General features: G+C 51.3%; 1 protein-coding gene across 4 annotated transcripts in view; it reads left to right on the top strand.

Moving 5' to 3' along the window:
* SH3PXD2A (SH3 and PX domains 2A) overlaps nt 1–26,354 on the top strand; it is a 238,317-nt gene that overhangs the window by 45,721 nt on the left and 166,242 nt on the right. For all 4 annotated transcript variants that reach the window (XM_058298626.2, XM_058298624.2, XM_058298625.2 and 1 more), the window contains exon 2: nt 12,138–12,218. In XM_058298626.2, coding sequence (XP_058154609.1) covers nt 12,138–12,218 — 81 coding nt within the window. The remainder of the gene's footprint in view (nt 1–12,137; nt 12,219–26,354) is intronic.

Genomic DNA, 26,354 nt, shown 5'->3' with positions numbered 1-26,354 from the left:
TAGGAGGCACCAGGAATTGAACTTGGGACCTCCCATGTGAGAGGAAGATACCTAATCTCTTGAGCCACCTCTGCTCCCTGCTTTGTTGTATCTCTCATTATGGTTTTCCTCCTTGTCTCTTGTTGTGTCAGCTCACCGTGCCAGCCCATCGCATCAGTTCACTGTCTTGCTTGTCTTCAGGAGGCACTGTGAACCAAACCCGGGACCTCCCATGTGGTAGGCGGGAACTCAGTTGCTTGAGCCACATCCACTTCCCTATGGGAGGTCCCGGATTTGGTTTCCAGTGCCTCCTGGAGAAGACGAGCAAGACAGTGTGCTGATGCAACAAGATGACGCAGTAAGAGACACAAGGAGGAAAACATAATGAGAGACACAAAGCAGGGAGCAGAGGTGGCTGAGCAATTAGACATCTCCCTCCCACATGGGAAGCCCCGGGTTTGGTTCCTGGTGCCTCCTAAAAGGAAGACTAGCACACAATGAACAGGCAGTGAGCGCAAACAATGAGGGGGTAGGGAGAAATAAATAATTAATCTTAAAAAAAAAAAAGATGTAGTATCCCATTTATGTAATAATGCATTTGACCAGTTTTTATCAATGGACATTTAGCTATTCCTTATTTTTGCTCCTACAACAGTGCTGCAATGAATTTATTTATATATATAGTTATCTATTTGCAAATCTGCATGAGTAAATTCTTTGAAGTGAAATTGCTGAGTTAAAAGGAATTCAAATTTGGTGATAGAGAGTGCGAAAATGCTCTCCAAAAATAAAGATTGTTCCGGTCTACCCCGTGCAACAAAATTCCTCATAACAGCTATTTGCCTTGTCAGAAGTTGAACTCTGCTGAGCATAGCAGAGAGGAAGGTGTGAGTGTGTGAGATGGTGGGGAGGAAATGGTGGAGTCATTTCCCCTGCGGGCTTTGTGGGGGGAAGGCTGTTGGCCTCTGGCTCTCCTTGGCCACTGTATTTCCCAGGAAGAGGAAACCAAGCTGGGCATGTTAACCTTCGCCTTGCCCTCCAAGGTGTGACGATGGAGCGGGGCACGTTCGCAGGATGTGTGTGTTGAGGTCAGCAGGCCTGGTCAGTCATTGACTTGAGAGTGTGTGGAGCAGGAATCTTACTTTCTAATCCTGTCCTAGACCCACCAGGCTATGTCCACGTCCCTGGAAACCCAGGAGTGTAATGATTCGGATGGTACTGGAGAGGCTACGTTTGTCTAACGCTGCCGGGACTTCCACTCCTGAATGCCCGCGTGCATCTAGGCTTTGTCCTCTGATTTACACTGTAGGGAGAGCCTCCTCCCCCACCCTGGGCACAGCGCCACGGTCTTGGGCTCCTGGGCATTACTCAAGACGTCGCTGCCCATCGCGGGGCGTCTCCACTGGAGCACCTGATTCAGACTCATTTGCTCTGATAAGCTGGCTTGGGGCCAGAGGGTGGTGGCAGGGGCAAGAGAGGAAGGTACAAAGGTTCAGCTGCACTCCCTGCAGGTGCTCTGGAGGGCATCCCAGCGAGGACCACACCCAGGACTTCCGAAACCCAAAGTGGGGTGGTCCATGCTGAGGGACAGTTGGTGCCCCAAAACCCCCTAGGGGAAGAGACCAAACTTCTTAGAGGACGGATACTGTGCCAAGCACTTTGAAGGGATAAAATAGGGAAGAGAAGTAGCATGTATGGAGCAGCCACGGTGCCCCAGGCTGTACGGTTAAGATCCTGTGGCCCCATTCAGTCTTCCCAGTGAGGCTGGTATTTGATTATTACCCCACTTTATGGATGGGAGAAGGAGGGTTGGCCAGGCAGCCATCCGGCTGGGTCTAAGCCATGCGATGTAGAGCCCTGCCTGCAGGGTGTCTCAGCGTTTGACTGGTAGATCACCTACACAGGAAGTAACCAGCAGAGCGGTGGGTTGAAACACCACGGGGGCCAGTCCTTGTGGCAGGGCCTCGGTCCTGTCCCGGGCAGGATGGTGTCGTTATTAAAGAGGACACGTGGCAGTGCTGTGGCATCAATGGCCACGTTCCAACCCGAGCTCCATCCCTTCCCACCCTTGGGACTGTCAGCCTCGCTTGCTCAGTCTCCTCATTTGGGATCTGGAGGCAGTAACAGTCCTTTTCTTGTGGAATTATTCTAAAGATGAAATGGGATCATCTGGATAGAGTGCTTAGCAATTCCTAGAACAGAGTAAGTGCTCAATAAATGAATCTGGCTCTTACTGTTAGTAATTTATCATTGATTGATAAAACCATCAGAAGACGAGTTAACAAGTGGACTCTTTATGTTGTTTTTCTCCTACTCGTGGCGACTGTCAGGACAGAGTTTTATAGCTGAACCTTTTTTTTTGAAGGTCCATGTAGGTTTTATGAATCCTGGGTGTTCCTAGTTTATATGCTCATTTCCTTTCCAGGAAACATAAAGAAAAGAAAAGAAAAAAGCCTCCAGCCCTGCATGGCCTGCCACAACACGTCCATCCTTTCGGTGGGGTGCTCCTGGGGACGGTTATTGTCTTCCAGGCCCTGGGCCACAGGGTTATTTTTTGCTCTCCTACTTTCCCAGGCCCAGCTTGTTGTTAGTAGTGGTTCCACCACTGCCGTGAGAGCGCATGTGTGTCTCCGTGCACGTCTTGGGTCCTACTTCCTGCTCCTGGGGTCCCACTTCCTGCCCTCCTCCTCCTCTTGTTCATACTGTCACGATCCGAGCCTCTCGTGGCAAATGGAATGAAGTCAGTTCATCCCTCCCTGACGCGTGGTGTCTGAATAGCTTATATTCCTTGGGTACTTGCCGTGTTCAGGCCCTGCTAAGTGCCCTGTGTGCCTCATCACGTTTTATGGGAGGCCCCCACTGTAAACCCTACTTTGCATCTAAGGAAGCCCTGACTCAGAGAGGCTAAGGAACTCCCCAGGCTCACACAACAGAGAAGCTTTGGAGCTAAAATTCAAATCCATCAAGTGCTTCCAAAGCCATCTTCCTCTTCCATGACAGCCTGGCCTTTGGTCCCCTCTAAGCCTCATTTGGGGCACCCCATTATTCCATCTTGTGCTGTTCCCTACCTGATTTGATAGTGTGAGTCTTGCTGCCCCAGTTATGCTTTAAGGGCCTGGAAGTCAGGACTTGGCCTCATCTTCTTTAGCTTGGCACAAAACCGGACACCAGATTAGCACTCCTTTGGTGTTCGCTGATTGCTTTACTCCCTCATTTACTTAGGGAGCATGAGTCAGTGCCCCTTAGGGGTAGTGTCTTCTGTGGGCATTAGGATGCCATGGCTCCACCTGCAGGGAGCCTCCATTCTAATGAGGACACACAGATGGTGATGGGAGCCCAAGGATCACTCACTTAATCCTCACAACAGCCTCAACTTTGGGTAACCACTGGTATCCCTATTTTGAAGAGTACTAAATGGAAGCGATTAGGTGCCTCTCTCCCACATGGGCATCCCAGGTTCAGTTTCCGGTGCCTCCTAAAAAAAAAACAGAAGACACCAGCATACAACAGACAGACACTGCAAATGCAAACAATGAGGGGGTGGGGAGAAATAAATAAATAAAAATAAATCTTTAGGAAAAAAACAAACCCCTTTTCTCCCAAGAGAAGGGCCTATTTGGCCCAGGTCTGTAGCAGCAGCTTCTGTTTCAGAGGTAACTGGAGGACCTGTGGTTCTGGGAAAAGAAGGTTCTCCTGACATCGTGCCCCCCCACCGCCAGACTTTCTGGGGTTTGTTTCCTAGTTCACTGTGACTGCTGCATAAACAGTGGGTCCTTTGGGAGCGTGTGTGTGTGTGTGTGTGTGTGTGTGTGTGTGTGTGTGTGTGTTGGGGATGGAGGTCACCCTCCAAGTCCAGGCTTCTAAGCGTAGTTTCTCCCCAAATCTGCAGAGTCACCTCCCTTCCCACCCCAAGAGTGAACACCCACCCGCCCTAGGAGGAGGAGTTGGAATTTTAATCCGGCTCGACCCTGAGGGTGCTCAGCTCTTTCCTGCTGAGCTCAGACACTTTAGCCAAGTGACCACATGCTATTGAACTTGATCCTGCTGGTAGAGTTTTGGGTTGGCAAAGACCCCTGCACTGAGCCAAATATATTCTGCCCCTTGGCCACTGTGGGTTTGCTTCCAGTGAGGGTGACGGCAGGGGCAGGGCATTCTCCAAGTGTTGTTGTCAGCTTCCTCTTAGGTGCTTCACACCCCGTGGATTTTTGTTCATTAAGTCAGTCAGTTTTTATTTCCGTGTGCCCAGCAGGCTGGCAGGCCTAGCAAGCCTCAGGGGAGGAGAAGACAGTTTCTGCTCATAGGGAGACCTGGTAGGGAGAATTGCGCATGTTAGAGATGGACACAGCATGCCTCAAGGGACGGGTTGTTCTGAACCAACAATTTGCAAACAGGCAAATATAATAAGTGGCTCTGAAAAACAAGAGATTGGTGCAGAATGATGAATAAAAGCCATCATGTATTATGTCAAAACCTATAAAATTGTGTGCTGCAAAGTGTAAACCCTAATGTAAACTATAGACCCTGGTAGTGCATCAGTATGTGTTCATTAGTTGTGACAAACGTACCACACTATCCTGTCATTAATAGGGGAATATGTGGGAGGGGAAGGGATGAGGGGTGGGGTATATGGGAATCCTCTATATTTTCAATGTAACATGTATGTAATCTAAAGCTTCTTTAAAAATAAAGGGGAGGGAAACAGACTTGGCCCAGTGGTTAGGGCGTTCGTCTACCACATGGGAGGTCCACGGTTCAAACCCCAGGCCTCCTTGACCAGTGTGGAGCTGGCCCATGCACAGTGCTGATGCACGCAAGGAGTGCCCTGCCACGCAGGGGTGTCCCCCGCGTGGGGGAGCCCCACTCGCAAGGAGTGCACCCATGAGGAGAGCCGCCCAGCGTGAAAAGAAAGTGCAGCCTGCCCAGGAATGGCGCCGCCCACACTTCCCATGCTGCTGACGACAACAGAAGCGGACAAAGAAACAAGACGCAGCAAATAGGCACAGAGAACAGACAACTGGGGGAGGGGTGGAAATTAAATAAATAAATAAATAAAATCTTTAAAAAATAATAATAATAAAGGGGAAAAAAGAGAGAGAGATGGGAGCAGATTTGCTAGGCTAACGGGTGCCCAGATGAAGTGCTGGAATTCTGGAGGGCTTTCTGTCTGGGTACAGCTGAGTGTGCTCAAGACCCAGCGTCTGCCCTGCTGACCAGTGGGGTCCAGTAGGGTCTCAGCAGGGAGGAGAACGGGGCATGGCCGCGGTTTTGTGAGCCATTGCACATGGCAGCCACTCTGGGGCCCTCTGCCCTGCTGGGTGGTCTGAATCTTGAGGCTCAGCCTGGCCCAATTGGGGACTGAGGTTTCCTCCTAACCCTCTTGCTAGGACTCAGTCCCTGGGGCACTTTGAATAGAAGGTTCTAGCTGACTGACACCTTGATGGGCTGGCATAACTTGGCACGATCAACCTCTCCAATAGGAAACCAGAGCAGTGTTCATATCCCAAAATGTAAACTCCCCTACACAGTCTTTTGGATTGTGTCCCTTCTGACTTCTGAGGTAATATTCTTTAGCAGTAGTCCCAAATGTTGGGCATCCCTCTTCCCTAGACTCCTTAAAATTTGGGCAAGTTGAGGAGCTTGCTCCTAAGGGCATACTGTGACTTCAAGAGCCCCGAAAAGCAGTGAAAGCCCACCCAGGGGAGCAAGGGGATGTGTCTGGTCAGAGCCACTACTGGCCGCCAGCACACCTGTGTGTGCCTTAGACTAAGGCACCTCTTTATCTGCATAGTTGCAGCCCCAAGCCAGGGTTTGTGATTTGGGGAATGGAGCACAGGTTAGATTTCAGCCCCAGGGAACACCTTACCTGACTGTATGCAATGGCCCTAGTCCCAGCCAGTGGATCCCAGCTCCATGGGGTGCAGGCAGGGTGAGGGAAGATTAATACTGGGCTCCCATTTAGCCTGGGCCCAGGGGTGACTGGCTGGGATCCAGGGAAAATAAGGCCTTCCTCGGTAAACTGAGCCTCGGTGCCATGGGGATATACGATTCCCTCCATAGCCCCTAACCTCTTGCCTCTGATTGCACTGTTCATCAGCAAAGGGAGCAAAAGGCACTTATTGGCACTTTCTAATTAAACTCAGGTCCTGGGCCTTCTAGGAATGGCTGGGCCATCAATTTGCTGTAGTTAATTGATCCCAGTCCGGATCATGGACATCCCTCCACAGGAACTGGGCTGGACTCCACTTTGGGTGTGCCAGAGTTGAGCGGCTGGTCTGACTCTCATCAAGGCTGTCTTCTTGTTGAAAGGAGCAAGGCTAATAGAGGACGGAAGTACCCACTGGGGAAAACAGGTTTGGAAGCCTCAGCCATCGCTGCGCCTAATGAGCTGAGCAGACGGAAGGCGGCCCAAGACGGCCTCGGGACAGTGGGCTGCTCTGGCCAAGGCGTTGTGCCGGGGCTTTAGAGAGAGTTTGCAGTTGTCCCTGTGATGGTGAACCTCCTTTGTGGAGGGGGAGCGAGGCGGGAGCCGGAGCCCAGCCTCTTCGGGGTTGAGTTCACCCAGGGGAAGTTGGAAGGACTTGCTGGTCCACAGCGAGGCTTTGTAGATGCCTCCCATCTGCCTGAAATGACCGGAGATGGGGAAATAGAATCCTTGCTTTTAAAAATCCAGGAGGAAGGGAAACTCCACCCGGGAAACATAACCCAAAGCAAAGTGTTTGGAAGCAGGATGTTTAATCACTAAGCCTTTCTTGAGACCCAGCTGCCGGTAATGCTATCGGCCTGCTCCCAGTGGCTGGAGGCAAGTTTATCTCGGCCTGAGGCAGGTCTTGGTAAACAAAGCTGGCTTTCTCAGATGACCTCTGCCCTGGCCCTCTTCCCCTTCACTTGCTCTTTCTCTGTGTTTTATCTCTAGAGTTTCCAGCTGGGCCAGTTCAGGGAGTCTTGAGAAACTGATGTCAGGCAGGAGTGGGGGCTAGCAGGAATTCTGTCTGCATCCATCTGTATTAGTCAGCCAAAGGGGTGCTGATGCAAAATACCAGAAATTGGTTGGTTTTTATAAAGGGTATTTATTTGGGGTAGGAGCTTACAGATACCAGGCCATAAAGCCTAAGTTACTTCCCTCACCAAAGTCTATTTTCACATGTTAGAGCAAGATGGCTGCTGACGTCTGTGAGGGTTCAGGCTTCCTGGGTTCCTCTGGGCTCAGCTCCTGTTTTCTCCACAAGGTCAGCTGTAGACTATCAGGTGAACAGCTCTGTCTCTTTCCCTGGGGCTCCAGCTTAAGACTTCAGCATCAAACTCCAACGTCAAAAACCCTTGCATGGAAAGCTCTGACTCTGCCCTTTGTCATGCCTTTTTTCTGTGAGTCCCCACCCCTTAGTGGCATGGCCGAATCAAAACCCTAATCATAACTCAATCATTCCCAGTAAGAGACCAGATTACAAACATAATCCAATATCTGTTTTTGGAATTCATAACCATATCAAACTGCTACACCATCCCTCATCTGGAGCGATAATCAAGGATGCCCAAGGAAGTAATCGAGGGAGAAAGCAGACAAACCTCCTGTCCGAACGAGGGAAAGGAGCCTGGAGACTGTATCTGCAGGAGGTGTCTGATGATTTCAAGCTAGGATGTAGGCGATTTGTCCAGGAGGGTAGGCTGGGAGGCCTTTGGCAAATCCCACAAGTTTGGGAAAATCTGGGAATGGGGATTCATTTCCCACCCCTCCCCATTCTTAAGGCATCCTCTTGTTCACTCAGGGTTTAGGAAGAAGGGGCATGATGTTAGCAGGGGCAGTCCTTTGCCCAACAGGAAAGAAATGCTTTTGTTTGGGGAGATATGGCCGTGTGCAGAGGAGCCAAAATGTAAGTGGTGGCTGTGGTTGGCAGTCACACGGATAACTGTCACCACTTCCCTCTGCATTCAAGGTGTTCCTCCAGGAGTTTGGCTGACATCTGGCTGTTTCTCTGGGTTCAGGTAAGGGGACAGATGGGGAAGACTCCCCATGACTTTTCAAACTCTTTTGAAGAGTAAAGGAAGAAAGGACCTTTCTAAGGAGGGCAAGCTCAGGTCATGTGCTGGGAATTGGAGGTCCAAGTTCCCATCCAGCTCTGCCATTAACGGGGTGGATGGCAGCCAAGGAGCAGGCCCAGCGGTTTTGAGGTCTGTGCTCACTGTGCAGAGCGGGGACCAAGGACCTGAGAGGCTTGGCTGAGGTCTCACAGCCCACGACGAAGGCCCCGGGAGGGAAACCTAGGTGGGGCTGACTCCTTCTTACCCGGCCATGCCCCTCCCTTGGCAAATCACCATGCCAGGCCCTACAAAGTCAGCGTGCATTAGACCCCCGCACTCCAGCTACGAGGGGCTGAGATTGATTCACCCTGGGTGCAAAGGAAAGCCTGGTTCCTAGAGAGGATGGAGGGTCACGTTACGCCATGTGAAGTCACGTCCTTCCTCCAGGCTGCTGTCTAATGGCCTGGAAGCCAGCAGCAGGCTCCCAAGGGCAAGACCACATGGTGGGGCCTCCTCACCACTCAGCAGCAGCAGCGGCAGCCAGGACCGACGTCAGGAAGGCTGCACCCGGGGCATCCCCAGCATCTACTCCCCATCGTGGGGCCTGGCAGGAAGGGCCGATGCAAGTGGGGAGGGGAAGATGTTACAGGACTTAGAAGTCAAGGAGCTGGGAGTCAGCTACCGGGTGAAGTGGGTAACAACCCCTACGGAAGTCCCAGACCACCCCTGCACAGTCGGCGACCATGTTGTGTACGAGGGTTTCCTCTGCGTTGCTCTGGTTTTGTAGCATTCCTCACCCTTGACTTCTGACTGGGTCCCCAAGTTCAGTCCCTTCCTGGTCTCAGACTCAGAGTTTGTTGCCTTTACGTCCCCATCTTCCACTAAGTAAGGGATGTACAGACTTCTCAGACAACTCAAATCTTTGTTCAGTCCTGATGGTGTAGTTTTATTTAAAAATCCTATTGGAGTAGTTTTATTTAAATATCCACACTCCTAACTGGACATATAGGGAGGTAGTCCAGTGTGGTTAAGAGCATGGGCATGGGACTCAGCGAGAGGTGGGTTCAAGTCCTTTACTCCATATTTTACTAGTGTGTGACCTTGGACAAGTTACTTAGCCTCTCTGATCCTCACCTTTCTCCTATACAAAGTAGTGATGACACTGGGCTGAGGATTAAGCAAACTAATGTATATAAATGCTTTACACTGTGCTATCTTGTAGTGACCATTAACTAAATGGTTCCTGCAATTTATTATGTGAGATATATGTTAATACAGGATATAAATGCAAGTATATCTCTGTCAACTTGTTATAATACTGGTCAACAGGTCATTTGGGGCTTGCTATGATGGGGATAACCTTTGACTTTATGTTTTTCTTTATCATAAATGTCCCATTTTCTTGGCTTTTGGCTCTTGGTTGCATTTCAGAACAAACATAGAGTTGGACAAATTGCTCTGAGACCTAGAGATAGGGGAGGAGAAGGGATTGGATTCAGGAATCATTTCCTTGTTTACTAACTGAGGAGTCAAACACAAACCCTCACCACCCTGCATTTAAAACCCTGCCCAAAGTAGATACAACCCCAGGAACTAGTTCTCTTGAGGGCTACCGAGACCACAGGTTCTATGGTCATGGCAGGTGGCTCTGGAGTTCAGTGCCATGTCAGTGAACCCTACTTTGGAATTTGTGTGCCTGAGTGTGATCGAGTTGGACTCAGATGCGACCTTTCTACACATGCCTCTTCTGTCACTTTTATTAAACCTGTTGTTTGCCCTAGGGTTGGTGTATGCTCAGGAGACTTGACTCTCTGGACTGTCTATGTGCCAGCTGGGCCCTGAGCCTCAGCAGAGTTGCAACTCCTACTCTCTGGTTCACTGGAATTACCCAGGTCAGCTAACAGGGAGGTGAAGATGGTCAGCCACCACACCAGGAACTGAGAGTGCCTACAACTGCAAGCAGGAGAATTGCATTCATCACCCATGTGGAATCTAAGCCCCCTCTCGATATAGAGGTGGAGTGGACATCACCATCCCAAGATCCACAGAATGGAGAAATAAAATATGAATTAGAGTGGACTTACTGATATTCTACTATGAATTATTGTGACTAGTAATGGAAGAAATTGTAATATTGATGTGGAGAAAGTGGCCACGGTAGTTGCTGAGGGCAGGGAGAGGGAAGAAGAGATGTGATGTGGGGGCATTTTCGGGACTTGGAGTTGTCCTAAATTATATTGTAGGGACAGATGCTAAACATTATATATCCTGCCATAACCCACTGAATATACTGGGGGAGAGTGTAAACTACAGTGTAAACTATTATCCATGTGGTGCAGCAGTGCTCCAAAACGTATTCACCAAATGCAATGAATGTGCCACAATAATGAAAGAGGTTGTTGGTGTGGAAGGAGTGGGGTGAGGGGGGATGAGGGGTATATGAGAACTTCTTATTTTTTTTTAATATAACATTTTTTGTGGTCTATGTATCTTCAAAAAAATACAATTTAAAAAATTGATGAGAGTGGGGGTATGCGTGTGGGGTATATGGGAACCTCTTATATTTTTTAATGTAATGTTTTGTGTGAGCTGTTAACTTTTAAAAATGATAATTTAAAAAGAAAAGAAAAGAAAAAAACAAAAAACAGAAAACCCTGCCCAGGGGAGCAGATGCTCAGTGGTTGAGCACCTGCTTCCCATGTACGAGGTCCTGGGTTCAATCCCCAGTACCTCCTAAAAACAAAACAAAACAAAAACCCTGCCCAGTCCTCTTGGTGAAGTCAGCCAGTTAGATGCCAAGGTGTCTTCCTCTTTGTGAATGTTCCTTCCTTCTTATTGTGACTTCTTTGGCCATTTTGTTCTCCTCACTGTGGAGCCCCCTGGACCTACTGAGGAGGACCCCTGGGCAGGACCAGGAGTCTAAATCTTTACCAAGCTGTCCAACAATGCTGGCAGGGGTCACCACTGTAGATCTGTGGCACTCACTCTTTCCTGAGGGAGGAGGAGAGGCAGAGGTCTTGCCACCAGTTCTGTCCCTTAACTATGTAGCTGGAGACATCACAACAGGCTCCAGAGTAGGGATTCCTCACAATTGCCTTGAAGCTGGGTGAAGGGACCTGTGCCTCTAATTTATGCCTCTCCTAAGAGGGTGTGTCTCTGTCATGGGTTCAGGTAAAAGGGACAGAAAGAGTGGGAGAAGTAAGCCAGAGTGTGTGACAGGGGGCTTTCTCCCCTTCTCCATTCAGAGGTCCTGCCTGTCTCCAGAGCAGGCCAGGCTTCCAGAGGGGCTCGAGGCCAAGGCCCTAGGGACCCTGAGCAAGCTTTGGAAATGGGTGAAAATGGCCCCGGAAAGGTCTTCGTTGTGAAGGGCCCAAAGAGAAAAAGTTGCAAATGGCTCATGTGCTAACATTTTCCCTGCTGGTCCATATCTCATCGAGAGAGATGGGCCCTCAATGTAACAAAATGTTTCCTGAGCTCCTGCTCCATGCCCGATGCTGAGCTAAGACTTGAGGTACTGAGAGTGACTCACACACATCTGAAATCTTTGTTGTCCCCCCAAGTGTTTTTTCTGAGTGATATCTGAGGCTTAACTGCAGCAAAATAACCTGGGGTGTTTGTTAAAAATATAGATGCCTGAGCCCCCCAAACCCAGGCCTACTTATACAGACTGTCTGAGGGTGGCACCCAGGCACCTGCATTTTTGAGAAGCCCCCCAGTGGAAAGTTTGAGAACCACTGATCTAGTGGAGATTAGCTTTCTTAAAAAAATGTTAATGGCTCAATAAAGTGTGTTCATTGTATAAAATGCATATAAACAAAAAGAAAGAGATTAAATCCTCTTGTAAACCTACCCTCCTAAGATAATTATCCTTAGGAGAGCATTTTATTGACTACCCTCTAGATAAATGTGTGTATGTGTACATCTATATATGTGTATATATATATTTATGCACTTATTTACATACTTTGTTTGCACATTTATGTGTACTCCCCCACCCCCGCCATTGTACCTGAACTGCCCTAGGGACAGAGATGGAAAAAAATCATCTTGGCCATGGAGCACCAACAGTCACATGAAATGATGTCAGGCACAGCTTGATGCCCAGCCGTGGTCACCTCATCTGCTTTTCCCTTTTCCTGTAGGTGTACATCATCAACGTGACCTGGTCCGACTCCACCTCCCAGACCATCTACCGGAGGTACAGCAAGTTCTTTGACCTGCAGGTAAGTTGGTCTGAGCTCAAGTGGTGCACGGTTCCACCCATGTGCCCCGCGTTTCTGACGGGCTGGCCTCTCTCTTCTTCTCACTGATCCAGAGAGCACCCCGCCACAGCTCAGAGGGTCCGAGTAGGTTGGAGAAGGGCAGATGAGGGAAGCCTGACAATGGAGCTGGCCTTGTCTCAGTCCTGAATATTGCAGCAGACACTTAGGGCTTTGTTGGCTTCCTCAGATGATCTTAACAGTCGTGCTTTGTCACTTCTTCACTGAGAGGCTAGGAAACAATGGTGGAGGCGGTGGGGTGGATGGCCACGGGTGCTGTGTGCATGAGCAGACTTGTCTATAAACATTCAGGGTGAGGCACAAGCCACCTCATTGTTGCAGGCAAAGAAAAGCAAACACAGAGAAAACTGAAACAGAAAAGAAGCAATTTTGTGAGCTACAGACACAAACTGGGCATTCCACTGTGTCTGTCTAATCAAATAAGGTCCTCGCCTCACTGGTTGAACACGTGCATGTCTCTAACATACATAGTTGTGTTTACACAGGCTTGGCAGTTTCAATCCCACAACCACCACTGCAGATACCTCCCCTGATGCCCACTCCTTCAGTTTGTCCTCCTCTCATACTGGCTCAGGCAAAAAGGGGACTTGGTTGGAAGGATATACCGGTGAATCTTATGCAGTCAACCAGATAATGGAAAGGACAGTGAGGCAGTGTCCAGAGGGACTTAGGAATACCCAAAAGCAGAGGCTGCTCTCCCTTTTGTCCCTGTTTCCCTCTTGGCACTGTCCTCAGATTCTGTTATTTCATACCCATTCCTGTGCACCTTGAGGAACTTGGCGGTAAAAAGCCCCTGGATTTCACATTTGTAGGTTCCAGCAGCAGAGAAGCTGACCCTCTTTCCACTTTCAAATGGATAGGCCTGACTTGGGTCAGATGCTCTTTCTGGACCATTCAGTATGGCCAGGGAGAGACGGTCTTGTAGCACAGACATGTGTACAACGGACATGTGTAGCACAGACATGTGTAGCATACCCCTGTGTATCAGGCAGATACCAGAGTTGGGCAGCATCCCTTGCTGTAATAGGAAGAAAAAGCCAAGATGTTCTAGGTTCTTCTTCAGGGCTGTGAGCCTGGTCTAGGCCAATAAAAATGCAAAGAAGAAACACTGGCGCCTGGCCTCTCACACCCAGGGCCACTGCTTCCTGGGCTAGGCCTTCGGTGATGAACCATCCTGGAGAGACTAGATCGTACGTTTGCCCCCGTACCTGATTTCACATTGTCCATGTTCTTCCTGTGTGAAGAGCCAGAGGTGAGCCAGCTTCCTGTATTCAAAATCCTCTCTTAATCCAACAATATGGGGTTGAAAGCCACTCCTTACCCTACTGCCTTCGTCTTCCCCCTTCAATTCCTGCCCAGTCTCCTTGGGTCCTTCCAGCATAAGCTGGTGGGATTTGCTGATACCCCGTCAATGGGCGTAGTGTGCTTGGACAGGAAATGATAACTCAGATGGGGAGAGGGAACCCTGAAAGGACCCATTGATGAGCCAGAGAGGGTCCAGAAGCCAACGGAAACTCCCAAATCAGAACTTTTCTTCCCTTTCCGCTGTCTTCCCCCACCCCCTCCCTAGTTACAGAGTCTCACGAGAAAGGAATGCAGCTCCTCCACCTCTCTCTTGCCTGGAGGGCTCACTTCCTGTGTGCCAAGAGGTGACTCGCAAGCTTAGAGTGACCCTGGCTTTGGAGTGGCCAAGCACAATGGCCCAGCTTGTCCATGGGGTTCATCATGCTCTAGTTAGGGAAGGGGGTGAGGTGGTTCTTTGAAGTTCAACCTTTGAGCCAAGCATAGCATCTTTGTGAACCCATTTGATAGAACTCGTACCTGGATGATAATTAGTGATGTTCCTTTTTTATTGTATTTAGCAGGCTCTTCAATCCACCCAATATTAAGTGCCTCAAGTAGTGTGTCAAACTCTGGGAATACATTGGTGGGCCAAAAGCAAATCTGGTCCCCACTTCTATGGAGCTTAGAGCTTAATGAGGGAAGAAAGATTGTAGTTTAAAAAAAAAAAAGCAAACACAATATTTTATATTATTCTAAATGCTGCACAGAAAAGTATTATAAGACATTATTGGGGTAACTTATTCTCTGGAATTGGGACAGTCTTGCCCAAAGAAGTAAGTTTTATCTGACAGATCAGTGAGTTATTTTATCTTATTTTACTTTTGAGATCAGGAATTCTTTCGTGATTCTAATGAAAGCAAAGGATCCTCTCCCAAGACAAACGCATGAATGTACATATACAATTCTAATAAGCTTTTATTCCTTTACAACCCCTTGTAATTCATCCATGGTCACCAGGATTAGGTGACCCAGACCTCTCCCCAGATTTTCTGCAATGGTGTGGAACTCAGCCCTTCTTCCTGCCCATTGGGAAATGCTGGGTATGGAGGCTTTAGACCTGTACTGTCTAATAGGGTAACCACTAGCCATATGTGACTATTTAAGTTTAAATTAACTTCAGTGAAAAATTCAGTTTCTCAGGTGCACTAGCCACATTGTAAGTGCTCAACAACCACAGTGACAAGTAGCTACATATTGCGCTGGCACTGATATAAAACAGAGCCATCATCACAGGAAGGCCTATTGGACAGCAGTGCTTTAGACAGTCTGGGGCTGGGACACACCAGAGGCTTGACCCAGCTCTGTGCCCACCCCAGAATGCCCTGCCACCCTACCAGTCCTTCTCCCTCCCATTTCCTTCTACAGTATCTAGGTATCAGCAGAAAGAGGGAGACTGTGTTCCGTGATTTGCCCTATCACTGGAGCATTTCAAATCAACAGTTACTCCAAATACCCCCTCTGGAAACACAGTCAGTTTCCGGGGAGGGCTCCTAAGGACATTTCACATATAAAGTTGGAACCTGGAAGAGTGAGGCGCTTGGTCTCCAAGTAGAAATTGGTTTCTCCCAAAAGTAACCCACCATTCAGCCCTGTCTTTCCTTGGCCTGTAAAGGGATTGGGTTCCTTGGGGGTGCAGTTAAGGGGAGAAGGAAGAAGGTAAGGGCTGCAGAGAACCTTCAGTTACCTTCTTATTGGAGGCTGGACCACATTTCCCACGTGTGCAAATTTCCTTGCCCGGCTCCTTCACTGTTAAGTGTCTCCATCACAGCCTGGCCCCCACCGAGGAAGGACCGGAAGGCTCTCTGAAGCCCTGACTCTGTGGGGTTGTTTCACAACCTGACCGACAAGTCGCTGGGCTACAGTAACTGCTCTGCAAACGATGGCTCCATGGTGCTGCTGGCCTTTTAGCTGTGCACAGGGCCAATATTTGATCAGAGCCAGGAGAGGCCCTTTGGCTTCCCCTGTACCACTTCTAGGTAGAGCCAAGAGGGCTCTTCAGGTTTGCTCATTTACGCCAAAGGACTTAACCTCTTCTGAAGAGCTTTTATCTTTCTTCCTTATTCACTCTTCAGACTCCCCACCTATATATCTCTACTCCAGGGTCACGCTCGCTTTGCAGCTCGCAAACAGCAGGCTGGTGATGGGAGAACAAAACCATAATCCCTGAATGATTAATATCTGACTTTGGAATAGATGTGTAATAAGGGAAAGGGTGTGATATGGTGTGTTTTAAGGGGCCTTATAGACTCACTTGCATTTTTAGAATAGAAGAGTTCTTATTCCAAGTCTTCAGTTTACAGGCAAAGAACAACTTCAGTTTTCCTATTCATTAAATTTATATGAAGTTTATTGGGTTTGATGTCCTGAGCAGACATCAGCTGAGGTCAAACTGGAGTGATAGTGATGTGTGCTCGGAATCTATCTATTGGAGAGGAGAGAAGAACTGCCTCTCCTGTAGGTACTCTGTTTTAATCAGGGAGAGAAGCACTGTAGTATTTGAGATTGTTGGCCCTTACCTAACGGCAAGGGGGCCAAAGCTTGGGGAATTAGCTCGCTGAGTTCTGAGAATGATTTTGTACCTAGATTCTAGAGAACTTTGGTGCCCTCTGCACCGTGTGGCAGCAGCTGGTGGTGATTGCTCTCCCTTCCTGGACACAGGAGAGCACTGTTCTTCCTCGAGGTCAGTTGCCAGTCCCAAGAAGGCACAGAGAGCCCCAGATTGTTTGCCATGGCGAAACGGGAACAACCGAAATGACTATCCATAGAGGGTTGCTAAGTAAACTTACAACAGTTAAAGCAGATGGTTGAACTAAATATAAATGCATGGATGGATCTCCAAGAAATGTTAATGAATGAACAATGCAAGCTTCAAAACAATATTTACAATATGATGGCAATTATACAAAAAGAGCAACAATAAGATATAGTTGTTGCAGGTACATACATAGCTTACATATGTATTTTTAAATCTAGAAGGATGCACTCATAATAGAGCTACCTCTGGAGCAGTTAGGGACATCAGCTGGGGGCAGGGGCTTGGTCAAAGAGAAACCTTAACTTTATCTGTAATATTTTACTTTTTTAAAAGGGAGAAAGTATCCATGTATTTTTTCAAAATTAAAAAGGAATAATTAAAGACACCTAAAGGGCAAGTAGGGAAAGTGGGAAGTCTAAAGTAAAATATGCCTCTCATGGTCATTATACTATAATAGGGCAGAAAATACAGAGGTTAAAAAAAATAATTAAGAAGATCTAATGAGAGAAAATGAAAATATTAATTAAAATCACATTACCTCAGGTTTCCTGAACCATCCAGGATCATTCCTGTGGAACATGACTGGTTAGATAGATCCCATTGTAACAAACCCCAGGGATCTGTCTAAATTATCTGTCAAACTGTAATTTTGTATTCAAATATTGCTTAAAACACATGAACTATGAACTGGGGCCAGATGCCCTGGGGGGGTTGGTCTCTTGTCATGTGGAAACTGAAATAAGAGCTGTGTGGTTGTGGAGCACAGTGGTTAAGGGTTTTTACTCCAGGACCAGGATGCGTGGGTTCCAAGACCCCCACTCCAGCACTTACTAACCTTCAGAGATTTATTTAACCTTTCTGTGCCTCAGTTTTCTCATCTGTGTAATGGGGATAATAAAAACACCTGCCTCACAGGGTCATTGTGAGAATGTAAGGAGGCACTCTACAGAAAGCCCCCAGAATAGAGATGGGCACAGAGGCTCCAGACTGGGAAGCTGACGCCTCAGCAATTAGGCTCTGAGAATCTTAACTCCAGAAGAAAGCAGCTGGAGGCAGAGGTTTCTTTCTGTGCCAGGTTAATAAAAACTTCATTTCCGCCAGAGATCACCGTCTGCCTCCAGGCAGGAGAGGCAGATGGTGGTGGTAAGGGTTTCCCAGATCAGTAGCAAAGCTTTCCATCTCCAAACTTTAATTTCCAGCCCACCCTCTTCTCTGCAACCCAGTTTGGAAAACACTGTTGAAGGAATTACTAGTCACGTCTTTTCCTGGCTCCTGGAAAGAGGTATCTTTCAGATACCTGATGGAACTGGGAGATTGCAGAGGAGCCCCGTGAGGATTTCAGGGCTCTGGACTTGCCCTCCCCTCCCCCTGGAAGCTGGCTCCTGCCCTTTCGTCTCCTCCTCTTGCCCCTGTAGCCTGAGGCCGAGCTCCGGCTTCCTCCTGGTGTCTGTCTCTCACCATTTCCTTTGGCAAGTCCTGCCCAGAGTATTTTGGGGAGGGGGGCCGTGGAGTGGCCATTCTTCAGGGAGTGCTGGGGAGGGGAGAGGAGGGGAGAAATGGTACAGGGAAGCAAGCTTGAGGTGGGAACTCAGTGTCTGGCCAGCAGGCACTGGGAAAACGGGGTTTATTTTTTTCCACTCCAAGCGGATGGAGGTTGCCAACGTGCAGTGCTCCCTCATATGCAGTATCCCCAACCCCACAGGTTTAGGAAGAAACTTGTGTGCCTGGGGCCTCGCAGGTCTGGGCCTGGCTCCGAGCAGAGGGAGGGAGGTGGCAGGAGGAGGGGCGGCTGCTGCAGGGACAGCGTACCTGAGGGGGGCCTCTGCACATCTGTGCGGAAAGGGAGATAAGAGCGGAGCAGTGAGCACCGGCCCTGAGAGCCACCCACGTCGGGACCTGCGGTGAGGCGGACTTGGCACCTGGCTGGCCTCTGGGTGCTAAGGGAGGAGAGGGCTTGTCCAGTACTCTGGAGCAGCCACAGTGCTGTGGGATGCACGTCACGCAGCAGGTTTGCCTGGCTAACTAGTCTTTCCCTAGACAGACGGAGTACTTGGTCTGTAAGCGTGTTTTTGGCACCTGTGTGCACTGGGCATGGCCTATTGATCATCCAGGCACCTGCCTCTCTGGCCTGGGGACTTTAGTGACATCCTGCCCCCAAACAAACATAAGGTGCTGTCATATCAGACCCTGGCTTAAGGGGCCATCTCCTTCTTCCCACAGCCCTCTGCTGGTCCCTCAGCCTCTCCTGGAGCCAGGGTGGGATTTTCACACACTAAGGAAGCTCTTTTGTAGACACTGGGGGAAACGGCAAGAGAAGCTAGAAAGTCCTCTGAGTATTTGGCCTTGACACTGCTTATTGGCTTCTGGGTGAAGGCTTGTGAGGGTGGGCCCTGTGGGGCTTGTGGGTTATTTGCTCCCCCAGTGACTGTCCTGCAGGGCTGATGAGAGTGTTTCTGTAAGGGGAGAAACCAGCTGTGTGCATATATCACACTATGGGAGGTACGTGCTTGCCAACCATCATTGGCCATGTCCACTGGGGAATCCAGGGTAGAATTGTATAGTTTTACAACCGCAAGGCCCTTAGAGATCATTTACCACAACTCTAAGTATCTGGCACTCATGCTGCCACTTTCCAATCTCATGTCCACAACAGACATCATTAATTGATCATGGTACTCTCTCCAATTCCATGCCCATGGCAGACATTGTTAATCTCTCTAAAACACAAAAACAAGTATTTTCAGGGAGTTACTACCAATCAGTTGGTGATGGCATCTTGAGATGAAACTGATTGGCCATCCTCTGATCTAGTCCACTTCCTTTATTTGACAGATGAGGAAACGAGGCCCTAGGAGGGGCAGTGACTTGTCCAAAACTACCAACCAGTGAGTGGCAGCAGAACCAGAATTCAGGTGCTCTGGCTTCTCCTCTGGAATTCCAGCCTGCCATCCGGTAGTACTGGTTCTGTTTTTAGCTGAGGAGGGCAGGAAGCTCCGGTTGCATCAGTGAGCTGTACGAGAGTGACGGCCTGTGAGAGGAGCAGAGGTCTCCTCTCTAGCTCCCAGCTAGGTGGGGTGGCAGCTTCTTCACTGTGTTGAGCTGCCTCCTGGAGCTCAGCCCACACCTCCTGCCCACCCTCCTCCCTCCCTGCCTCTGCCAGGGCCAGCGTCTGAGTCAGATCACGCCCACCTGCATGACTGCTTGTTGCTGTACACCTTATTTTCCTGGTGTAAGGGTGTCATGTCAGGGTGTGTTTGGGTGTCACGTCAGGGAGGTCCTGGAGTGGCAGTTTCTGCCTCTGCCACTTCCCTCCTTCTCTGATCCCAGACCCAAAGGCCTGACCTAGAAAACTCAGCTCTGCACCCACAGGCTCCCATCTGCTCTTCTTTGGATAACCAACAGGAAAGTTGGCTAGAAAGTGTGTGGGGGGACAGTGTCCCCCTCCATCCTGGAGGATGAAGGGAAGGAAGCTCTTTGGTGGCAGCCAGGTGAGTGGTGTGTGCATGTATGTGTGTGTTTGTGTGTGTGTGCATGTAAGCTCTGGGAAACCTTCAGCCATGTACAAGGCACACCTGGCTGCCATCAGCCGGGAGAATTAGCTTAATTCTCCAGGCAGGAATTTCAAGTCAATCCTGGCACCTCTTGGAGAGTGCCAGCTGTGTGCCTGGCACTGTGCTTGGTTCTGGAGACCTGGAGGGGGAAAGTCAGGGTTGTTCTGGATGGAGGAGCCAGGCCGGCAGCCTTGGCCTGAGCCCGAGCCTTCAGCTGGCAGGGAAACAGGGCAGGGCAGAACACAGAATGGGGTGCTGCCCCTGAGTAGCCCACCCATCTGTGCCTTGGGCATCCCACTCGTCTTGTTGAGACAGTTCCCCAAGCAGGGGTCTGGGAGCTCGGCGTCTTTGTCCTCCCACCCCCCGCCCGCTGATGAGATGAGGCCATAGTTGGTTTTGCTTTGGCTCTTTTGGAACCAGGTGTGTGAGACAGTCACGTGAGCTGTGGGAGCCTGTGTTGTGGTCTTGTTTGAAGGAAGACAGATCTGTGTGTCCCTCCCAGAGGTGACCTGCCACCAGGAGGGTGGCCAAGAGAGGCTGGCTGCAGGGAGCTCCCTCATCAGCTGGACCTCAGCCCCCAGGTGATTTTAGAGGCTGAAATCCCTGCAGCAGGGATGCTTGTCCAGATCAGGCCTTTGTAGGAGTTGTCAGAGAATTGGCCTTGTTTCCTTGATACCCTCAACTTAACCAGAGCCAAGAAAAGAGATTTTACATTCCCTGGAGACCGCCACAGTAGGTGGTGACCCTTCCCCAGAAGGGTCCATAGTATTCCTTGGGCCAAAAAACCAACTTTCCAAGTGGGGCAGTGTCTTGCAGGTGGAAAGCGCAGGCTTTCTCAGCGAGTGGACATAGTTGGGTTTGCTCTGCAGCCCCACCTCTTACCAGCTGTACCAGCTTACCAGTTTCCTGCCTTGAGAGTCCTAGCAGCTCCCCTGTGAAATGACTCTAACTGCAGAGCCTGCCGAAAGAGCCGTGAGGGGCTTTCCTGGCGGCAGGCACGTGGACCCTGGACCACCGGGCCTGGAGCAGCCCTGGAACGTTGCTGTCATGACGGCTGTTTGCCTGGTCATCTTGGGCCCCTCTGGAGGAGGATGGGAGCTCCGCTCCTCCCCGTGAACCTGCGTCTGCACAGCCTGGAATGAGTGACCATTGACCCAGCCGTGAAAGTGTCGTGGGTACCTCCAAGCTGCCATGAATTAAGGCCTTGGGGCTGGCCGGGAGGCAGGCCCTCAACGCTGCTGGCATTTGGCTCCCTCTGGTAATTAGGGGGTATTTACCTGGTGCCCAGCAGGACAAAGTGGCCAGTTCAGCCTGCTGGAAGCTGAGCTCCTGCTGGCGGGGGCTGAGGAGGAGGCTGGGAATGGGGGCGTGGGGGTTGTCCTTGGGGCTAAATGGACCATATTCAGATATGTTGAATAATAAACCTTTAAAACACAGGCGCGTACACACACCCAAACAGGAAGCAGCCATGCAGGGGCTGGAGCTGGGATGCCGGCTGAGAGCAAGGTTCCGCTGCTGACAAGCGGCCATTCTTCCCGCCCAGACAGTGGCCGGCCTGTGTCTCCTGAGGGCATCTCTGGTGAAGGCCGGCCTGTCTTGCTCCCCAAGGGATGGGGTTGTTTCTGTCTCGAGATTTCCAGGACTCCACTCCTTGTCCTGGAGCCTTTGGAAGAGGAACCCCAGTAGGAGGGCAGAGGGAAACCTTTCCGCATGAGCCCCTGGGGACACCGGTGCCGCTTGGGGGAGGGGACAAAGACATGGACTGGCTAGGCGCACAGGGCAGCAGGAGAGACCACGGCCAAGAAATGGGGGAAGATGAGAGAAAGGGGGCAAGACAGGTGCAGCTCAGGCCGAGCACCGTGAAATTCCAATCTGGTCACCTCAAAAAGGACACAGTCACAGAAGTGCCGTGTTCCCAGGAGCAGGGCCTTTGGCCTCCCTGTGGTCTGGGTTCCTTCTTCTGAATCTGACTAGAAAGAGGAGTTTGCGCAGACTTTCTAAGTAATTATCATGAGAAGCTGGACGTGAGAGCTGGAGATGAGGGTCCCCCTTGGGCCTAGCAGCAGCTCAGAGCAGGGCTCCTCTCCCCACCCCATCGGCTGGTGCACCTGCGGGTGGGCTGAGTCCCAGGCCCAGGCCAGCTCGAGCCTTGGAGACCCAGGGCCTCCCTCATTTCTGTCCTTTCTCTTTAGCTCTGGAAGGGCAGGGCCCAGGGATGGTCCTTGACCTGTTCCCCTTGAAGCAGGGGAGGCTGAAGGGTGGGACGTGGGAGCAGTATGAGGCCACACACCTCCGTGTGCTGGGCACCATCCCAGGCCCCTCTGGGAAGTGCGCCGGCACTGCGCTCACCCCGCCCTGTGATGGAGGAGCCATCATGCACCCTCCTTTCTTCCCCCAAGGTGAGAGAACTGAGGTCTTGTAGTGTGCCAAGGCCCCACAGCTGCAGGTACCAGCTGGAGGCAGGCTGCAGGCTGCTCTGGAATCTACGGGCCGAATCAAACCCTCCACGCCACTCCATCCCTTTCATGCAGCCCCTACGTGGCCCAAGCACTGCAGAGCCAGCCTGGGGGGCCCTGGCACCTCGGAAGGGAGAGGGCTCCTTTCTCTCCCTTGCCAGGAAGTCTAAGGAGCGGGTGGGGCAGGCTGGCTGGAGGTGGGTGCTGCCCTGACCACCTCCCCAGGCAGGGTCAGAGTTTAGGCTGGACGGAGAGAGCGAGAGGAATTTCTGTGTCTCTGTTTATTTCTGTCTCTCGACTTGTGAGTCTTGGGGTCTCTCTGTGATTCTCCCTGTGGTGGTCTCTCTCTCTCTCTGTGTCTCCCTAGGGTCTCAGAGTCTCTCTGAGCCTGCCTGGGCGGGGCTCTTCGTCCCCGCAGTCTCTGTGTCCTTCTTGCATCAGCCTTTCTGGGGGCTTTTCCTCTCACTCTGGTTCTGCCTTTGCCAGCCTGTGGGGCTCTCTGTCTGGATCACTTCCCCCAGGATGCCGCAGCCCCAGCAGGAGTCTGGGAGAATTGGCCTGCTTGGGGGACGCTGGCGGGAATAAGCCAGGGCCAAGCAAGACAGACCCCAGGAAGGCAAAAGCCCCTGCGGCGTGGCGCACAGGCTCTTAGCCGTTCCTCATAAAGCTGGGATTCCCGGAGTGGCTCAACACTGTGCATCAACATGCGCATCAACACTGCGCATGGGCCAGCTCCACAAGGGTCAAGGAGGCCCTGGGTTCGAACCCTGGACCTCCCTGTGGTAGGCTGACACTCTATCCGTTGGGCCAAATCCACTTCCCTCACTATGGAACTTTAGAATCAGATGACAGCCTTCGCAACCTGGTGGCGAGGATCCCACGATGACCAGCCACTGGCTCTTTCCCCCTTCTAGAGGAGATGTGGCTGCTTTCTCCCTTCCCTGGGCCACGGCCGTGCTTGGGGTCCCCCTGATGGCATGGGGCTGGCAGTGCCCTCAGGCTGTGGCCCATCAACCAGGCTCCTCCAGAGAAGAGGGCTCAGGTGCTGTGGGTCGACCTGGGGTGTGGACGGCAGGCTCCCCAGGCTGTCTCCTCCCCTGCCTTCCCCTTCTCTGGCTGTACAGGGGGTCTCCAGGGTCTCTTCAGAGCTCTTCACTGCCTGTCCCACCCATGCTAGCCATTCTGGGGCTGTGCCTGCCCCCCAGCTGTCCCTGCTAGAAATAGCTGAGCCGTGGGCATTTGCCCAGGAACGGGAGCAGCTGGCCCCAAAATGCCCCACCGGCTGTCGGCAATCTGGGTCACTTCAGGCTTCCAGGGCAGACTTGAGGCAGGGCTTCACCGTCCCTTGGGCATCTTGTCTCAGCGAGGGGCAGTCTTCAACTCGAGGGTGGGGGGAGCACCTGACCGCATTGGTCCAGCACCTGCTCTGGGCAAGTCAGCGCGTTCAGCGCGGTGCTGACAGGCTAGAGACAGGGGAACAGCAGCTGCCCTGCAGGCTGACTCCCACCAAGAGGAGACACGCGGGAACTGACCCGGCTCTTCCGCTTTGGAAGCCACGCACGTGCCCCCACCTCAGCGTGTTCCACACCTGGATCCTTGTCTGGACCTCTCTCCTCCTTTCAACCCTCTCTCAGTCACTCACCATCTCATCTCATCCCATCCAGCAAATCAGTCCTCGTGGGCGGCCAGGCCCTCCTAATTCCTCACTTGCATCGGTGCCCTCGAGTTCTAACCGGGACTCCCAGTGCTCCATCCGGGCTCCTCCCAGCTGCTTTTCTGCCCTGCAGCCAGTCAGCTTTGCTTTCCTGTTGTTAATTTTCCATCATGAAAAATTTCAGTCATACAGAAAATAACAGGCATCAGTGGGCCCCCCTCCCAGATTTAACCACTGTTTACATTTTGCCACATTTGCTTAAAACAGTGAAGGAGCCTCAGGGCTCTCGGGGCCTGCTGGGGCTGCCAGGGGACCTTTTACTGAGAAGGTGCATCTAGGGGAATGGCCCGGGCGTAGATGCCGAGCAGGTGGGAGTCAAGGTGTGGAGGCGGGACTGCAGGAGGCAGGCACAAAGGTTTCTCTAGCCTCCAGGTGCCTCAGCTCTCGTTAAACAACCAGCACTGTCTTCTCCTTCCGCCCCTCACCCTAGGTGGACAGCTGCTGTAATATTGCAGGGAGGAACCATCACCTGGGTCACTGGCAGGACTGCCACCTGAAGTGACTGCAGCCAGAACCAGGGTGGGCTGGAAGACACTGAGCTCTGCAGGGGGCGTTTTCCTATTGCGTTTCCTGGTTCCCTCCCGGGAAAGCCTCATTAAACAGGGCCAGGGCAGAGCCTGGGAAGCAGGAGGCTGGCCCCGGGGGCTTCGCTCCCCGCTTGGGCTGTTTTACGAGGCTTCCTGGAGCAACTCTGCAGAGTTTTGCCTTTTGCTTCAGGGATTTTTCTCTTTTTCCTTCTGGGCTCCACCTTCTCCTCCTCTCCTAGTATTAAAAAAAAAAACCCAGGAGGCCCTTGGCTGAAGGTGCCTCCAGAAAGCAGGAGACTCGGGTGGGTTAAGTGATCCTGGTGAACAGGGACAAAGGCCACCAGGGCAGATGACGTCCAGCCTCATCCCTGCTGCCATCAGATCAGCTCGGGGTGCATGGGCTGCTGGCTCAGCTGTTGTGAGCTCCCGAGGGGCCCGGGGCTTTCAAACCCCACACAGACGGCCCCGAACCCAGCCAGTTCTGCTCACATCCAGCCAACAGCAAGGCAGCCTGTCAGAGCTGCCTCAAAACATTGCCTGGCTCTGCCCTCTTGTTTTGCTTTCTGTTCTGCCCCCATCCTCGTCTGGCCCCCCATTACTTCTCACTTGGGAAATTCATCCTCCTCAGGGGTCTCTCCACTCACCCTCATTGGTCCTCCCCTATAATCCAGTCTTCACCATAACTGGGGTGATGCTTTTAAAACATACCTCATCCTACCACACCCTGCTGAGGACCTTTCTGGAAGACTCCTTTTTAGAATGGACTTAAAGACCTTGTCTAACCCCCAAGCCCCGCCTGCCCCTCCAGACTCATCTCCTGCCACCCTGCCTCCCCCTGCGGCTCCGCTCGTGTGCTGTCCTCTGCTCCTCAGGCACCTCGTGCAGCAATGCTTCCGGCCCTTTGCCGACCCCTCTGCCTGGAACTCTTTCTCGAGATGGTCAAGCTTTCGACTCTCCTGGGCTCTCAGCGCCACCTTGACCACTTCCTCAGAGACCCTCCAGCCTGTCACTGGACCATATGGTCATGTTTAATTGTCTTCAAAACATGAACCACAATACATACTTATTTACCTATCTGTTTACTTGTTTACTTTCTCATCCTCCCAGGAGAATGTGAGCTGCAGGGGAGCAGGGACCTTGCCTGTCTCATTGGCTTCTGCTTTCTCAGTGCCTAGAATGTAAACTATTGTTAGGTAAATAAATGAAGGAATGAGGGAAGCGGACTTGGCCCAATGGATAGGGCGTCCGTCTACCACATGGGAGGTCCGCAGTTCAAACCCTGGGCCTCCTTGACCCGTGTGCAGCTGGCCCGTGCACAGTGCTGATGCGCGCAAGGAGTGCCCTGCCAAGGGGTGTCCCCCGCGTAGGGGAGCCCCACACGCAATGAGTGCGCCCCATAAGGAGAGCCGCCCAGCACGAAAGAAAATGCAGCCTGCCCAGGAATGGCGCCGCACACATGGAGAGCTGACACAGCAGGATGACACAACAAAAAGAGACAGATTCCTGGTGCTGCTGATAAGGATAGAAGCGGTCACAGAAGAACACACAGCAAATAGACACGGAGAGCAGACAACTGGGGGGGAGGGGGAGAGAAATAAATGAAAGTAAGTCTTTAAAAAAAAGATGAAGGAATGAGGACCTTGCACAGAGGCTAAGGAAGTGGAAGGGAGAAGCTTGCTGCCTTCCTTTTCTACTCTCAAGCCAAGTTCTGCCGTTTAGCTCCCAATATTCC

This window comes from Dasypus novemcinctus, chromosome 6, assembly GCF_030445035.2.
Source record: "Dasypus novemcinctus isolate mDasNov1 chromosome 6, mDasNov1.1.hap2, whole genome shotgun sequence".
Lineage (NCBI taxonomy): Eukaryota > Metazoa > Chordata > Mammalia > Cingulata > Dasypodidae > Dasypus > Dasypus novemcinctus.
This window is presented reverse-complemented; position numbering and strand designations above follow the sequence as displayed.